This window comes from Xiphophorus couchianus, chromosome 9 (genome assembly GCF_001444195.1).
Source record: "Xiphophorus couchianus chromosome 9, X_couchianus-1.0, whole genome shotgun sequence".
NCBI classification, from domain to species: Eukaryota; Metazoa; Chordata; class Actinopteri; order Cyprinodontiformes; family Poeciliidae; genus Xiphophorus; species Xiphophorus couchianus.
Window position 1 is genome coordinate 20241875 of NC_040236.1, and position 17769 is coordinate 20259643.

The 17769-nt window shown below is 41.5% G+C and overlaps 1 protein-coding gene across 3 annotated transcripts in view; it reads left to right on the forward strand.

The window, feature by feature from the left end:
- The window catches only part of LOC114151220 (capping protein, Arp2/3 and myosin-I linker protein 3-like), a 42778-nt gene that overhangs the window by 9535 nt on the left and 15474 nt on the right, over window positions 1-17769 (forward strand). For 2 of the 3 annotated variants that reach the window (XM_028028301.1, XM_028028300.1), the window contains exons 3-23: window positions 858-908; window positions 1024-1083; window positions 1516-1637; window positions 3324-3418; window positions 3754-3824; window positions 3953-4026; window positions 4104-4179; window positions 7043-7131; window positions 7804-7898; window positions 8852-8938; window positions 10057-10166; window positions 10270-10347; window positions 10435-10511; window positions 11339-11443; window positions 11606-11675; window positions 13958-14039; window positions 14159-14255; window positions 14525-14579; window positions 15086-15258; window positions 16231-16299; window positions 16679-16772. In XM_028028301.1, coding sequence (XP_027884102.1) covers window positions 858-908; window positions 1024-1083; window positions 1516-1637; window positions 3324-3418; window positions 3754-3824; window positions 3953-4026; window positions 4104-4179; window positions 7043-7131; window positions 7804-7898; window positions 8852-8938; window positions 10057-10166; window positions 10270-10347; window positions 10435-10511; window positions 11339-11443; window positions 11606-11675; window positions 13958-14039; window positions 14159-14255; window positions 14525-14579; window positions 15086-15258; window positions 16231-16299; window positions 16679-16772 — 1830 coding nt within the window. Of the gene's footprint in view, window positions 1-857; window positions 909-1023; window positions 1084-1515; window positions 1638-3323; window positions 3419-3753; window positions 3825-3952; window positions 4027-4103; window positions 4180-7042; window positions 7132-7803; window positions 7899-8851; window positions 8939-10056; window positions 10167-10269; window positions 10348-10434; window positions 10512-11338; window positions 11444-11605; window positions 11676-13957; window positions 14040-14158; window positions 14256-14524; window positions 14580-15085; window positions 15259-16230; window positions 16300-16678; window positions 16773-17769 lie in introns of those variants that run through there. The other variant, XM_028028302.1, reaches the window with a different exon arrangement.

A 17769-nucleotide genomic window follows, 5' to 3' on the forward strand; every position in this document is an offset into this window, starting at 1 on the left:
GCTGTCTCATCTAACATCAATACTCACCTGGAAGAAGGCAGAGATTTGTCCCATCAACCAGGTTATTGGCCTTCCAATAAGAGTTGTAGCTGTTACTGCAGCAAACAGTCAGCCAGACACCCGATTAAAGTCTTTGTAATAAGAATGGGACATCATTAAAGTTCATATGTTTGTTTATTGGCAAGCGGCACAATACATTTGGCAATGTAGTGTACCCTGAAGCTTATGAATACCTCTGCAAGGCACAGAGGAGCTTCGGTCATTCATACAGACGTAGGAGCGAGTTGTGTACTTCCACGTACACACTCTATAAATTTGCATTGATCTAAAAACAGTCATCTGGCATCCTGACACTGCATAATCAGATTTACTATTTTTAGCACAAATGCATTGACTTGACGGTTGGAGGAAGACGTTTTGTTGTTTTGTTTTTTCAGTTCTGAATTTCTTTTAGTTCTTCCCTGGGCAGAAACTACACGAACCAAATTTGGTCATTCTGCCCACCATAAGTGCCTTTTCTCAAAATAAACGCACGTGCCACTTTTCTTTTTTTTTGGTTGCCTGCAGCAAAATCGATGTAAAGCTAATAGAATCACATCCGGCCTTTGCAGCAGCATGTAAAAAAAAATTACTGTAAGGCTTCGCCGTTTCTCAGCCTGCATCACAAGACGTTCAAGTGTCACTGACATTGCCAGGCTTTTAGCTGGATCGATACAAGAGCATATGCTTCCCATCATTACCATGGAAACTCCTCGGACCGTTTCCTCCCTGTGGGGAGTGTGAATGTGCAGTGAACCTTTCCACAATCTTCAGTCAATCTGATTTGCTTTGTTTCTTCTATTTTTTTTTTTTGTAAGGTTCTCACAACATGGCGTCTCTATTTCCTGGCTCCAAAGATTCCGGCTAAGGTGCTTCTTACAGCTTTCTCAAATAAATGTTCAGTGTGAGGTCTTTTTTTAATTTTTTTTTTAGCTTCATTTCCAACCGCAGTCATTACTTTCTGAAATGTATCTTTGACAACAGGTCGAAACCACATTCAACTTCTTGGAGATTCGAGCTTTGAATTCTCACCCTGATCACCAGGTGAGTGTACCAAACTCTGCTTTTCTCTGCCACTGCTGTTTGCGTCAGTGTTCACACTCTTACATCACGTTGGGGGGGAGGGGGCGAAGAGTGGAAGAGCTGTTTTGACATGCAGCGCAGTGTGTAGCGCCGCGTGAAGCGTGTTTAATGTTTATATTTCTTTTGTAACTTGCTGAAGTATAAGTAATGAAAATGTTCTGGTTTGTCGGTATTGAGTGAAAGACGAGGACGAGCTTACAAAGCGTGCACGGATTCTCACGTCTGGGCGTGGCTCGAGATTTGGGATTGTTGAGTTGTTGTAGGCAGGAAAAAAACCCCTGAAACAAATCCAGACCTGAAACCAAATAATTTAATAAAAAATAAAAAAAAACATTTCTTTTGAATTATGTTTACTGCATTTCTGTTTTTCCTGCATTTTTTTTTTTTGTGCAGGTTATTATCGACACCGACAAGTCCGGTTACACCCTGAGGTTCGAGTCCCGCGAACACCTCAATCATGTGGTCAGCCATATTAATTTCGCCCTGTCCCGAATATTCAACAATTCCATCTTTGCGTAAGTGTTCCCATTCTGAAAGAGAAAATCTGAACTAGTTGTCACCAGACATGGGCCGGTCAGAGACTCCCACAGAAAGAGAAACTGTGGTCGCTGAAATTTCTACCCAAACTACAATGTGTTCTAAATTATTATGCAAATTGGATTTAAGTGTCATAAACAACATTTTTTGTTGTGCTATTGAATTTATAGATGGTATTGTGTGTCAGGGCTCTTTGAATCACTATAATTAATTTCAGAGAGCTGGTTGATTAGTTTGTCTGCTGAGCTCAGTTAAAGGAAATCTACTTAAGAAGGATGTTCCACATTATTAAGCAGGCCACAGGTTTCAAGCAATATGGGAAAGAGAAAGAATCTCTGCTGATGAAAATCATCAGATAGTGTAGTGTCGTATGACAAGGTATGAAAACATTAGATATTTAATGAAAACTGAAGCATTTATCGTTCTGTGAAGAGATTTGTGGCTGATTCAGAACAAAGATGGTTTGTACAGATATAGGCAGAATGAGGAAGGTTTCTGTTAGACAAATTCATCGGATTAAGAGAGCAGCTGTTAAAATGCCCTTACAAAGCAGCAAACAGGCATTTGAAGCTGCTGGAGCCTCTGGAAGCTCAAGGTGGAGGATCCACCAGAGGCTTGTGGTGCATGAAGCTACTATTGGGCCCCTAACCAGAGCTCACAAGCAGAAACGGTCACAGTGGGCCCAGCTGTACATGAAGATTCATTTTCAAACAGACTTGTTCACTGATGACTGCTGTGCAACCCTGGATTCTCCAGATGGACGCAGTAGTGGATTGGCTGCTATGGGCATAAAAGGGGAGAAACACATGGTATGGTCACCATCCTCCTCTGACCTCTGACCTCAACCCTATTGAGAACCTTTGTAGTTTCCTCAAACAGAAGATCTGAATGCAGTTCATATCAAAACAGCAGCTCTGGGAAGGTTTTCTGACATCCTGCAGAGAAATTCAAGCAGAATCTTTCCACAAACTCACAAGTTCAATGGATGAATAATTGTGCTGTGATATCAAAGAAGGTCCTATGTTAACATGTAACTTGGTCTGTTAAGATGTTTTTGATTGAAATAGCTTTTGATTTTAGTACATGTGACCACTTAATGCTGCACATTCAAAGAATGACCATTTGCAGTTCTTTATAATCCATAAAATGTTTAGAAAATCTGCTATGCATAATAATTTGGAACAGTGCATTTTGAGTTTTTGATTTTTGAAAAAAATATTGTTCTCATGGGGAGCTTTGTTCAGTAAAATTTGATCTATACTGTATTAGTTCATGACTTGAAAACTATACTGACCATCATTTGCAGTGACCGTTTAAGAAAATCTGAGAAAATATCACTTGCATAATAATCTGGAACACGGTGTATCTGTGACCATAGACGAATCAAGGAAAATAATAACGCAAATCAGAGAATAACCGCCCGGATAAAAAACAAAATGTATATACACCTGAATCAGTGCATTTCTAATAGTTGGGGGTAGGAGTTATTGGCAGTTTTGAAACTGACTTTTCACAACCTCTCAATACCAGCCCATGCCTAGTCATCACACGTCTGTGCATCGTTTGATATACCAGAGTACTGAAGACACATGACCTTTATTTGCACAATTATCAAAAAGATAGACGAGCCCATACAGTATCTGTGTTTCTTTGTATGCCGGCAGCCCGTCCATCTGTCACTCAGACAGCGACCTTTCGGAGGGCAGCAGGAAGTATTCGCCCAGCTCGGAGACTTCAGTGGAAACCCAGAGGGCCTGTGGTAAATAGAGACGTTATCATCAAGCGGGAGAATTTGCACACAGGCGAAACACGTGGAGTCACACACGGCGATACGAGCACGTGTCGGCGGCTTTGGCAGGCTCAAGAGGAGGCTGGCAGACGCACACTTCAGTGACGCTCTCCCAGATGTTCCCTTTAAAGCCGTTGCGTAAATGAAAGATTGATAATTGGGACAAATGTTTGCGTGTGCATTTTCTCCTTTCTGGCTGAAAGAAGCAGCTGTTCGCATCATTCCTCATTCCTTTTACTCATTTCTTTTTTCTTCTTCTTTTGCTTCTCTCTCTTGTTTGTTTTCCTCCCGCCCGCCTCCCTCAGGAGGCTTCTCAGAGACCTACGCTGCTCTGTGCGACTATAATGGCATCAGCTGCAAGGAGGAAGTGCAGTGGGTAAGAGCTGTGGGACTGTGTCGGTGCCACTGTGAGTGCTTTTAGTATTACATACTGTATGGCACCGAGCGCAAAATGAGTGGTCATACATTGCAGAAGAAGAGGCTCACGGGTAATATTGCTCCTAGGATGTGGACACTATCTATCACTCCCAGGACAGCCGAGAGTTTAACCTGCTGGACTTCAGCCACTTGGAGAGCAGGTCGGTGACAAAAGATGAGCAAGAGCTTTAAACTCTAAAGTACGACGCTCCGTTTACGCCGTTTTCATCTTCTCCAGGGATTTGGCGGTGATTGTTGCATCAATGGCATATAACACCTGGTTCACCAAACTGTACTGCAGAGACCTTCGCATAGTAAGTGTGTTAGAGTTAAGCTGCATTCAGCTGTTTTAATATTCACAGGTAAATCAATCTTATATAACCTTTAAAATAAGTAAATACTCCTTCTCCGGGGGGTGATTTCTATTGCAGGGAAAGTTGATTTTTGCGCATATCTGTCAGGATTACATTTTTATTTGACGCCAATGCAAAGAGGGCAACACGCACCTGAATGTGTGGGTTCACATCGGCCGTTCTGGGTTTCTCCAAAAAGACCAAAAACATGACCAACTACATTTCCACTGACCATAAAATTGCGCAAATTGGGAAAAAAATTAATTTGCTTAATGAAAACACGGAAACATTGAAAAAAATAACCAAATCAGGTTTTTCTATAAAAGGTGGTTGGGCTTGTATGAGGTGGTTTTTCAGCCGTATCAAAATAGATGTATTTTGCAAAACTGCAATAGAAACACTTTTTGTGCGTCACATGATCATGTGATCAACAGCCGGGTGTTACCACTGCCAAAAACAACAAAAATGACAACAGGAAGTAGTCTAATTTGTGGTTTGCTCGTTTGTTTTTAACAATGTGCCGCTGGCTCCACCAAAGCTCTCACAGGACCGCACAGTTCATAAAAAGTTGTGTGTCATTCAAACGTGTTGAATCCCTCTTGTGTAAAATTACAGGCTGCAATTTTCCCCAAAACGTCGCATGCGTAGCCGCTCCCAGGTGCGAGGGGCTTGACTCTCAAAACACCTGAGTAAAACGCAGATGTCTCCTCTGATTGGCTGATAGGTGAAGAAAGCTAGCGCCATGTCTGAGTTATGAACATAACATCATGTAACTGTTTACGTCAGTCGCTGCCACAATTTTTAATGACTTCTCGTGTGAAAAAGCAAATTCACACCAGATTTTAATTTCACGTCTTTTTTAATGCAAATACCGTAATAGCAAAATTCTTCTCTCTTTTTTGACATTATCAGAATACAGACAAAGATTTTCGCACATTTGTAGTGGAAACACAGCTACTTATAGATAAATTGCTCTGTCTAAATTGCCCTTACGTGTCAATGTGGTTGTTTGCCTCTGTGTTGCCGTGTGACAGACTGGCGTACCCAGCCTTCTACCCAATAGCCAGGCTCGTAGATGGATCCATCCATCTTAAGATTAGGATGATGAGCCTAATCTGAAGATGGGCTCATCGTCCACCCGTGAGCCTTTCTTCATATTAATTGATCCTTCAGTTAAAATATATAAATTGACAAAAACTGATGATTGTTATCAACCTTCAACACATTATTAATCCACTATCTGTACTTTGACAGAGCATGGTTTTCAGTGTGTTTAAGGGCAATATTCCTTTCTATTTATTTTTTATGTATGTGGATACATGTCAAACGATGGTCTTTAGCTAAGTGGCTTTATCCTACTGATCAAGCCTCTAACAGGGTCTGTACCGGTCATGGAAAACCTGGAAAGTCATGGAATTTCATTTCAGAACATGGAAAGTCATGGGATTTGCAAATAAGGGCAAAAATGCTGTGGTTTATTTTTGTGGTTAGAGTGTAAGCCTGGTTCTCTGCCTAGTGCATTTGGTAGACCTTGAAGTATTGTGCTGCTCCAACCAGAAGGAAACGGAGAGTTTTGTTTGAAATATTCTCACTCTGAGAAGGTAAAAAGCGGTTTGAGACTCAACATTTCTGCTTCGGCCTTGGTGTGACGTCGTGCTCTGGAAACACGCAGCAAAAACACCTCTTTCCACTTCTGTGTGCCGAGACAGCAATGGACTGACTATCTGACACAAGGTAGAGGAGGACAGATCGATCCAAGACATTGATAATATCGATAACAAATCGGTATCGGATCGATATTAGAGTGGTAAGATTGATACTTTAGTTTCAGATTCCGTCTTGAAATTTTATTTTAATTTGTTCTGCAGTTTCTCAACGTTACCTCAAAAAATGATTTTGTTTTGATTTGCTCTCGAATCATAATTTTATTTATTTAGGAAAAAAGTGCACAAACTTGTTTCGTTTTTCTATTTTTGCTGTTTATCGTGTCAAAATGTTCTTCAAGCAATTTGTAGGCTGATACAAACTCTGTCCAAATTAGAGAACTTTGTTAGAACCTAGGTTCTAACAAAGTAATTAAAGAAACAACACCTGCAAGTTAATGATGCATCAAACCAAAAATAATAAAAAGTAGCACTATCAGTATTGGTGTCGATACTTTTAAGATACTTTTTAAAGTCAATTTCAGTTCTGCTCTGAATTACAAAGAAACTGTCATTCTAGCAGTCGTGATGCATTCAAGCAGTAGAGTTACCTCTGTTGGCAAACAGCCTCTGTGACCAAAGGCTGACAATCCTTTCAGCCGAGGGGACCGGGGCCAAGAGAGCTGGCAGAACCTGGAGCAGGAGCCCAAGCTGGTTCTGAGAAAGCAAACGATGTCCGACCCACCTGGAGTTCCTCCTGCCCTGTCCTGTGATGAGACAGCTGTCTGGCATCAGGACGTGTCTGATCTCCAGGCCTTGCTCTGATTGAACTCCTCTTCTGAATTCTTCCAGGCTTCTCTTCATTCTGAGAAACGTTTTTTAAAAATAAAAATCCAAATTACGTGCAGAAACTCGATCACCTTTCTGAGGGGAAAAAATGAATCTTCTGATAAAGTTGAATGTTTCTTCACAGAAGAGACAGTGTTTGAGCATAACAAGGTCACTCCCTCCTGGTGCTGTAAAGATTTCATTGCGTCGCCTTCTAAAATAAGTTCATAAAAATTCACACGTGCTTTCCGCTGTCTTACGTGAGCTTGGATGACTCCACTGAATTTCAGTTTTTCTAGTGCATCTCTCTGAACCAGGTTTAAGGGATCTGCGCTTTTATATCTTACCAACAGGGGTCAGAGGTCACTGAGCAGGTCCTGCACACGGTCAGCAAATCTTCCAGCCTTGAGGAGATCACTCTGGAGAACGCCGGGTTGAAATCGTGAGTTGCTCCTTTCAAACCGTGTTCATTTTATCCGAGTATCGCGGAGGATTCTGAAGATATAAAGTTTGTGTCGTGGGCTTTTCAAAAACGTTCATTCACCAGGCAGTAGGAGCCTGTCGACCCACCCACACAGCTTCAAAACAGACTTCAGAAGTTACCACTTTTGTTAGAATGCTTCTGTTTATTCACAAATCTTTTTTAGTCATTGGCTCAGTTACTAACTGGAGTTTGAATGTTACTCCTGTTAGGACGGAGGATTCTTCCCGCAGTCCTAAAACATTGATGATAGGCCGACTGACCATTCTAAAGTGCTTGTGTGTTGGTGTTGCCATGCAATCGTCTGACTGTTTTATTTTGCCCTGCAGTTGGTTGCTCAAATTTGTGAAACAGCTGTTTTGGAAATTCTGGGTGCAGCCATTTGTCCCGCTCCTTTCTGAAACTTAATGACCTTCCATTGCTTTTTTTTTCGTGTTTTTATGATTTGGAGTTCATGTCAGAGAAAATGAGGTAATTTGAAGGTGTTAGAAGTTGTGTTTTTCTATTATGCATCTCAACAAATTAATTGATCCAATCAATTTAAAAAATGTTCTGATTTGTGTGTGTGTGTGTGTGTGTGTGTGTGTGTGTGTGTGTGCGTGTGTGTGTGCGTGTGTGTGTGTGTGTGTACAGAGACTTCCCTCAAAAGATGGCTGCTGCTCTTTCAGAGAACCCAGCTTCTGTCATCCACTCCGTTAATTTGGCCCACAATTCACTGGACAACCAAGGTATCAGGAAATACGTCCCACTGTCTGCATGATTCACTGTGTCTTAAATAACTGAGATGCTCATGAATTGTTTTGTTTTGATCCAAACTAGAGATGCACTAATTGTCATTTTGTGCCTCATGTCTGATCTATGACTTTTGTAAGCCTTTGTAGCCTGACAACACAGACAATACAGATTTCAGCTGATTGAGAGAAGTGTGACATAAAGAAATATCAAAACTGTATTTAAAACATTTGTTTTCTGGCATTGCCATTAGTGGTAGTTGATTTTTGTACTTGGATCAGAACCAGCGTGGCAACAGCCGTTTTACTTGTTTAAAATAAAAACAAAACGATTAAAGGCATATTTCAGCTGTTTTTAAACTGAATTTTACATTCTACACTGGCATTTAGCATGGCTGCCACTGCTAAAACAGCAGACTCTGCAACATGCATTCCCTAGCAAAGAGCATTCTTATCTTAACCCTGAGTTAAGATGCAGTATGTTGAGCCTTCCTGTTGTACACTGAGAATCGAAAGCTTTGCTTTGTGTTAAGATAATGTTGAAAATGCCTTTTTTATTTAGCTTTTTAGATTTCTATTGTTCCAAACTTTTTAAACACTTTACTAAAACCGAATAGCTAACATTGAGGTCCTCAGTAACGGCTTCCACACCAAAGAGTTTTGTCAGCATGAGTTTCAAGTGTTTCAATGTTTTCACTGATTGCAAAAAGAGAGAATGATTATTTTTAACCGGCTGGTTACCAGTCAATAGCCAATTCTTATTGGCTATTAAAGGAAATAGCTTTAATCAAATATTTCCTAAATATTGTTTTTTTATGTTCTGTTAAACTGTTATTTACCTTTTTTATATTAAGTGTCCATTACATGATGAGTGATCCAAGGTTCTTGTCTTTTACTATGTATGTTTTTGTATGTATAGCTAGTTTTTGTGTCTTCTGTGAATGCTGCAGGTGTGTCCAGCTTAATCCAGCAGGTGAGTCGCCTTAGCAAGGGACTCCGTCTCCTCAATCTGTCCAAGACTTCACTTACGTCAAAGGGTTAGTCCCTCTATACTTCTCCGTTGCCTTGACTACATCTTATTGTGGATTCACACCGGCCCTGTTTTGTATGCTTTAGTCTCTAGTCCGTTTGTGTAGAAAGTCCGGTTCGTTTGGGGAAGTGTGAGTCCGTAATCGAACTTTTTTTGGAGACCAAAGAAGCTAACTCCACCTACAAACTTCTGTCTCGGTTTGATTCAAGTGAACGCCGGTGTGGAAAGCATGTGTGAATGCGAGCTGACAAATGGAGACCGCTCCAAAAGCATTAAGCGGTCTATAGTGCAGGGCACACTGAACATATGCAGCCAAAACAAACACGAGAGCCTAACGCTAGCAGAAGAAATGGCTAATGATCATTTATTAAAGACAAAAGAGAAATCCTACAACCGCTAAAATCTGACGCCATTCAAAAATTTTTTTTGCATTCCATGAAGAAGGAAGTTGCGCTTATGACTTCTTCAGAGGTCTTTGTGTCGTTTCCTTTAGTAGTTCTAGGTGCAGCGCCCCCACAGGTGAGTGGGGGTTTGCTCAAAAGGTTTGACAGCGCAGTGTGAAAGTGAACCGCAGCAGCTGAAAATGAAACAAATGTTGAAATTTTGGTCCCCAACCAAACCGAGTCTACCGGACTATGAGGTGGGAAAACACCCTTAGAAGTTAGGAAAGTATGAGCTCAGTCCTAGCTTGACGAAACACAGAGCCTGACCAAATCCTGCACAAGGTTAGCTAATTTTCCTGCACAGAGCCCCACGCTGTAGGAAGTAAAACCCTCCGAGCTGCAGGTAATCCCCTCCTGGGAGCTTCGTTGTCTCGTGTTTTTTGTCCTGCTACAACTCCAGGTTGACTTGCAATCCTGAGCACTGCCCTGCAGGCTGCATGTCTCTTGTTCCTGTTCCCTGCACCCAGTGGGGAATTTAAATATTGCATTGAATTGTTCTGCTTCCCATAACATTCACTGACACCCTCTGCTCTAAGATGCTCATGAATAATGTAAGAACGTAAATGTTTTGAGAGCATTCCCAGTCTCTTAATATCATAGCCTCTCATCTGCCCTTGTTTTTTCCCTCCCTCTCTCTCTCTCTCTCTCTCTTTTTCTATCTCTGCCTGTCTCTGTCTCTCAGGCGTCATGTCTCTCTCTCAGGCTCTGTGCTCCAGCGATGAATACTCCAACTCCCTCCTGCACCTGGACCTGAGCAAGAACCCCGGGGTCCTCTCAGGGGAGGACGCCTCGGTCAGACAGCACAATCCATCCGAAACGAGAACTCGCTCTCCTCCTCCTCCTCCTCTGCAGCCTGTAACATGTCGCCTCTGTTCCTCTGGCTTTCTGTTTGCAGAACTTTTATCTCTTCTTGTCTCAGCCAAACTGCCTGGTCCACTTGGATCTGTCGGCCACGGACTGCTCCGTCGACTCTGTCAGTAGAAGCGTCCGGCTCTGCTCAAACTTTTTCCCTTTCTGTCCGTGCCCATATTAACTTCTTCCCGCCCTGTGTCTCATGCAGCTATTTGGGGCTCTTCTGAGGGGGTGTTGCGCTGATCTTTCCTTTCTCAATCTGTCCAAAAATACCTTCTCGCACAGGTTAGTCACGTCTTTAACGTCACCTTAACGCCAAGCGTAGGGAGATAAGCAATGCCTCGCAAAAGCATCCCAAGAACTTTTTATATTCTGGAGTTATATGTTGTTGTTTTCTGGGAATATCTTGTCCAGGTTTAGAGGAAGTGACTTGAACTGGTCCATTCTGACACTTTAGCACAGCTAATAGCGACGGCCTTTTGTGGCGCTTTGACCGCAGCAGCGTCTGTCTGGATGTGCAGTCAGAACCAGGAGTGGTGGGATTGTGATGCAATGCGCTCCAGGGGAACAGACTTCTTTCTTAATGACATAATTATTGTTTTCCGCCATTGTTTTCGTCCGGATTTAACGCATCTGGCTTTTTTCTGGTGCAGAATTACAACGCGTGTCACGTCAATGGCATAAAAGTTGGATAAATTGCGGCATGACCGTTCAGTCTTTGAAAACAATCGAATATGTGTCCAATTAATTCTTTGCCATCTTTTACCACCATTCCGTTCCCTGATTTTCGGCTACTCACATTCATCTCCTCAAAGGGAGTCTAGAAGTGAATCACTGGAACTTTGTGGTTTCTTTCCGGCCTCCATATTTAAACTCAGATTTCTCTTTGTACTTTCTGAGAGAATCTTGAATATTTTAGCTAGCCAATCAGTCATTTGACCCCTCTTGCTGCCCCTACTTCCTCAGAAGGTGAAATTGTCATTCTTTGTCTGCGCTCATAGTTATCTAGCATTTAACTAAAGTGACTTCATCTCCTCCTGCGTGGAGCTCGCTTCACCTCATCTCTGCATTACTCCTCTTTGATCCTCCCTGTTCTTCCCCTGATTTCACAGGAAAGTGAAGGATACGCTGCCGTTGTTCCGTCAGTTCTTCAGCTCGGCCTTCAGCCTCACTCATGTCAGCTTCGCGTCTATGAAGCTGCCCCCTGACGTTCTGAGGTATCCGACACGTCGTCTTCCATTTCTTTACTCGAGTCGCAGCTCTTTTATCTCAAGTCTGCTGCGAAGAAAGCACAAAGGAAGCATCTGGATGTGTGAAGCCGTGCCAATCAGGTCCGTATTTAACTCTCGTTTTCTTTTTCAACCGCTTTGTGGTCACAGAGCGGTGCTGTCGGGGCTGACCACCAATCCTCACATCACCGACCTTCATCTGGACATCAGCGGCTGCGAGGTAGGAAGCCATTTTTGTTCTTTCTGCGGCAGATTAAATGGGTGTTACTGTACGTACCTCCATACGCTTCCAATTTTACATACATTTGACACAATATGCTTCCCTGCTTCTGCAGTGATGAAGCTCTGTTTAAAGACAACTTAAGTTTCAGTTTAAAAAGTGTGACTTGACGCAAAAAGACAAAGCAAAGAAATTATACTATGCAGCTGAATAAATTAACTACTTAACTGGCGGCGATAAAGGCAGAGTATTCAAACAAACTAGATGTGTCCCATGGATGGGATACCGCCGGTTAAGGGGTTAAAGTGTCTGTTGAAAGATGTGAAACACGATGGGAATAATATTATTATAATAATATATATTATGGGAATTGTTGTGAAGCATCTTACTACACAACATGTAAATAACATGTGAAACTGGAACAACAGGCGTCCACATGTGAAGAAAAAATCCAAATGTGTTTCACATGTGGAAATAATGTAGTGCAGTGAAATGTGAAAAACATGGGGCAAAGTTTTCAAATATGCATCAAATGTGTGAATATGTTGAAATGTATGAAAATTAGAAAATGTAGTTTTCAAAACAGATAAAACTTTCCACATACTGAACTAGTTCATTGTGTTGCGATGCGAAGCGGACTTAAAAAATGATATGTAGCATATTATACAGTAACATGTGAAACTGCTTTCCACATGACTTGTTACATGCAAAAGTTATACCTAGTGGTAACATGTGAAGCTTATATTCTGTAGGTTTGTGAAACGCATGTGGCAAAACGTGCCTCAAGCGGAATGTGTTCGCATGTGTGTTTCACATGTGAAAATTATTGTTATGTGAAAAATCTTCCCCGTGCACCCGTCCATACGAGAATGAAATCCTTTAGTTCCATGTGAAAACGTGGAACTGTGGAAATTATGTCACACAATAACATGTGTAACGTCATTTTCCACAAATCTGTGAAAATTATATACTGGAGTAACATGTGAAGTATTTTTACAAATGATTCTGAGGGGCAACATGTGATCCATAAGTTCTGGAATGTTTTTTTTTTTATGTGTGAAAATTGATTTATTTATTTTTAGTAGAAATCACATTGTCTCCACATCCGAAGCACATTTTTGTGACATGTTTACATGCTATTCTCACTGGGGCTTAGATCGTCGGCATATGTGGAACATGTGGCCACCTGTTTTTGCCATCTGCTCAAATGTTAAAAAGAGGAAATACAAACAATGTTTTTTCTTTCTATAGATAACATAAAGGTGTGGAACGTTTTCCCACAACTTTTATAGTTTTTCTATGTTTTCTTTCAGTCTATGGCTTTACTGTAATATTTGGTTTCCCTTTATGTATCTTTTTCACTAAAGATGCCAGCTTCACTCTTAATAAATAGCATATAGTGACTCAGACAAGATGATAATTGAATGTTTTAAACTCATTTTCATCTTGGGTCACATCAAGATCATAAATGTTCTCACAGGGCCGGTTGGTCCAGAACGTATTGATCAAATCCATTGACAAACTGATCAAGTATTAATAAATAGCTGTCTGCATTTAATAGAGTCGTCTTAAAATTAAATGATACTGAGCATCTTTTAATAATACTGGACATTAATTGTCTTCAGAATGACAATTCATGTTCATTTTGAACATTAATTGTTCAACAGAACATTATTATTCTGAACAACATTATTATATTTTATAAGGTATATCAAATATACCTTATCAAATATTTCCAATTTTGAGATGTTTGTGCTTATATGTGATTGTAAATGAGACTTTTTGTTACTCATTACATCAATCCTAGGTTCAAAGTGAGACTCACTGCCACCTGCAGGTGGGAGTTAGCATCACTTAAACCCAATGTTGAAATTTGTGAAAGTTTCTGGTCAAAAATTGTTTGTGTTTTTGCAATAAACTTGCGAAAAAATGTGGGGGTCTTTTGATTTCGAGCGAATTTCCTATTGATGCAATTTGGCAGTACACAAGTACAAAACTGCTTTGATTTTTAAGGCTCTATTTATGGTTCCCTCTGGAGTCAAGAGGGGCCTCATAAAAAGCTGTGGCGGGCATCATTTGGCCCCCGGGCCTTGAGTTCGACACATATGATTTAAACTGTTTCTACACTCTATTTGCAGCTTCGTTAGAACCTCCTCAGGCCACCGCTTTCAGTTACTTTAGAAAGTGTGATTTTAACAGAGCCGCCCTCCCAGAAACATAAACCTGAGTTATTTTCACTCACGTCTGACCCGTATTGGTCCTCTCCTCTGTCTCACGCTCAGCTGAGGTCTGCGGGAGCCGCCGTAATCCAGGAGCTCTTCCCCCGGGTCTTCTCTGTCGCCACGCTGGACATCTCCGACAACGGTACGGTGCGCGTCCTGCTGCGACCTTGACTTTTTCTGAAACCGTTGTAGGAGAAGACCCAGCGTCCCTGCTAATGGATCATGCCACGCTGAGCCCCGCATGTGTGTGTGCGTTGACAGGTCTCGATGCAGACTTGCTCACAGTGCTGCCTGCCCTTTCGAGACACCCTTCCCTAAAACACCTTCATCTGGGCAAGAACTTCAACATCAAAAACAGGTGCTACCAGCGTTCCACGTCACGCTCTACTGCAATTATTTATATGTGTGGGTGTGTGTGGGTGTGTGTGTGTGTGTGTGTGTGTGTGTGTGTGTGTGTGTGTGTGTGTGTGTGTGTGTGTGTGTGTGTGACTGCATGGGCTGCGTGTGCCAGCTTGAATAAACACATCAGTAACTTTTTCTTCTTTTTGTTTTTTTTTTTTTGGAGGCGGCAGCCGCCAAAATAACTCGCACCAGCCACGTTTTGTGTGTCTGTCTCCACGGTTTCAGGGTTCTGGACGAAGTCTTGCAGAAGCTGGTTTCACTCATGCAGGAGGAGGAATGCGTGAGTGATCGCTCTGAATTTAGCGACAGTCGAAAAACATATACGCCGTCCTCAGTTATTTTGACCGCGTCTGACGTAAAGCTCAGATCACTTACCTTCATTATTAAAAGATGTATTCAGTGAAAGCGTCGCTTTCTTTCTGCGGCATATCAGCTTTTGGGGTCGCGTCATTGTTTTATGATGTTTCGCTGTAGATATGTCACTGCGATGAATTATTGCTACCCCTCGGTTAGCGTTGCGGACACAGTTTCTACTTCACTACTCACACATATTGTAAATAATTCATGCATGCAGCGCGCATAGTCGTGTTGGCAAGATGTCACATCAGTATGCACAAAATTTTACTACCCCGTTTTATCCTCAAGGCTCCATCTTCCACTGTTCCCTTTTAGCTTTTTGTTTCTCAACTTCATATTTAATGCTCCCCCCCTCTCCCTTTCTCCCTTCCCACACACTTGATTTTTGCTTGACTTTAATTTGGTGCTTTCTTCTTCTGCCCCCTGCAGGCCCTGCAGTCTCTGTCCCTGGTGGACTCGCGCCTGCGCTCCCGGGGGACCGTGCTGGTCAACGCGTTGGGCAGCAACACCTGCCTGAGAAAAGTGGACCTCAGCGGAAACAACATGGACGACATCGGGGCCAAGATGCTCAGCAAAGCCCTGCAGATCAACACGACGCTCAGGTGAAGGAAACTACATGGAGAGGAGGGTTGATGATGTGGGGGGTTTTTTTGTTTTACATTGTTTACAATATAGACAGCCTTGGAAAATCTTCAAACTTCCATTTTTTCATTTTTCCGTGTTTCAACCGCAAACTTCAGTACATTTTATTAGATTATATTTGTAATATACTGACGCAAAGAGGTGCAATTAGGCCTGTCACAATAAACAATAAATCAATTAATCGCATGACAAATGAAAAGAAACTCAATCATTTTAATTTGCTTGATTTATTGTTTTTCTCTTTTCTTACTTTTTTTTTTTTTTTTTACCAAAAACTGAATGATGAAAGTCGTCAGTCTGGCGCTTTGGTCTCAACCATCCCATTTTTTTTTTTAAAGATAATTTTGTCAATAATGACTTCATCATTCATTTTATTTGCTGTTTCTGTTGTTTTCTTTCTTTATTTTGGATATATAAAATGTCTTTCAGGTCCAGAGTTTAAATGTTCATTATGAATTTAAAGTTTGTTTATCTTTAAGAACGTGTTCTTGCTGTTATCATCTCATTATTACTGTTATATTACTTGAAAATGGGCTCTAAACAACATTATTATTGTTATTTGCAATAAGCTCTGGGACAATTTATTGTCTAGCAAAATGTGTTATTGTGACAGGGCCTGAGTGCAGCATTAGCTCTGACCAGCATCCCTGTCTGTGTCGACAGGAATCCTTCCCACAGCATAATCCTGCCACTACCACATGTCACTCTCACATGCTTGTATTTTGGGGTTTTAGAACAAAGGAGGGTAAATATGAATGCATACCACACTTTTCCGGTCGTCCGTGTTGCTCTGTGAAATGACGACAAAATACAATAAATTTTGTGGTTCTGACTTGACAAAATGTGAAGAAGTGTAGGGTGTGCATACTTTTGTAACAGGGTTTGTTTTGTTTTTTTTCCATCTCTCTCCAACTCACACACTCGCCCTGCAGGAGTGTGACATGGGATCGCAACAACACCTCCGCTGCAGGATTTCTCGACGTGGCCCGAGCCCTGGAACAGTAAGAACTGTAACAACCTGCTTGTTCTGTGGAGATGTTTGCTGCAGTCATCAATAAGAGCCTTATGCCTTATGACTCCATGTAAGAATACCTCATAGGAAACTTTGCCTGTTTTCTTTCTGGTTTTGCCTCTCTGAAAACTGCAACATGAGCAGTTTATTACTTATTTCGTCTTGCTATCTTACATGGTCCAGACTCACCTCGGGGCTACCGAGGCCGTGGCTGCACAGATCAAAGCTTTACTCAGGAATGTGTTGGGGGTGTGATATTTTGCAAACCCTGGAACCTTTGAGCCAGTTTAAATTTCTCTTCTCGGTCCTGTAGTGTCTGCTTTAATAACGTGACCTTTTTGTCTTTCTGTGCTCCCTCCTTTCTTTAGTAATTTCACCTTGCAGTACATGCCTCTGCCCCTAAGTGACATCAGCCAGGCGTACCGCAGCGCTCCGGAGAAGACAGAGCAAGCCCTCACTAAGGTTGGGGTTGCAATAACTGTCTGGATGATTTATTGACTGATGGTTGATAAAAAAAATAAAAAAAAGTAGACATGTGCCCTTCCGCAAAGAAGCACACCTCTACTTTAAATTGGTGTCGTGTATTGGGCCAAAATAGAAGCACAAATATCCTTTCCAAACATTAATCACCACCTATCTTTAGATCAGTCACCTGTAGGGAATGGAGTTAACTCTTTCCACAGCTCTACTTCCACAGAGTGGGAGTGACCATATTATGTGTTTTCCAGGCAGAGAGTACCATTTTATAGCACAATCAAGTAGCTGTGTTAATTTCAGTTGTTATAAAAATGCTTTATAGTATATCAAATGTTACTCAAATGAAACCTGACTTTGTATTTTAACACCTTCAAATTGGGCCTCTGTCTCTTTAAAAACTCCGCCTCCAGGAAGTCATCACAACATCACTCCTCTATTAACCTTTTAACAACGTTTCTACCAGTGTTGCACTGAGCAGTAGCTCATATGTGCAGTTCCACCAGGTGATTGCTAAATGCTGCTGGCTAGTCTGAAGGAGCTGATTGGGGGAGTCGTGGGGAGGGGGGGGGGGTTGCTCTGTGGGGGGGGAAAGGAGTAAATTTCAGAAATTATCTAGAAAAAAACAAGAAAGTCTCTGAGCTCCGAAAGTTGAAAATGTTCAACTTTTGCAAAAGAAAGTTGAACATTTTCATCTAAATTGATTTTAAGATTGAGATTAATCTCAATTAATTTCTGAGATTAATTTTCTAGAAAAAGAACAAGAAAATCTCTGAGCTCTGAAAGTTGAAATTTTGCTAGAAAAAAACGTCAGAATTTTGAGATTAATCTCAAAAATTTTCTAGAAAAGACAAGGACATTTTTGAGTGCGAAAAGTCAGAAATTAGCTTGGGGGGGGGGGGGGGACGCTAAAATTTTGAGATGAATGTTTTTCTGCGTAAATTTAATCTTCCTTCTGTCCCATCTACAATGGCCTCAACACGCC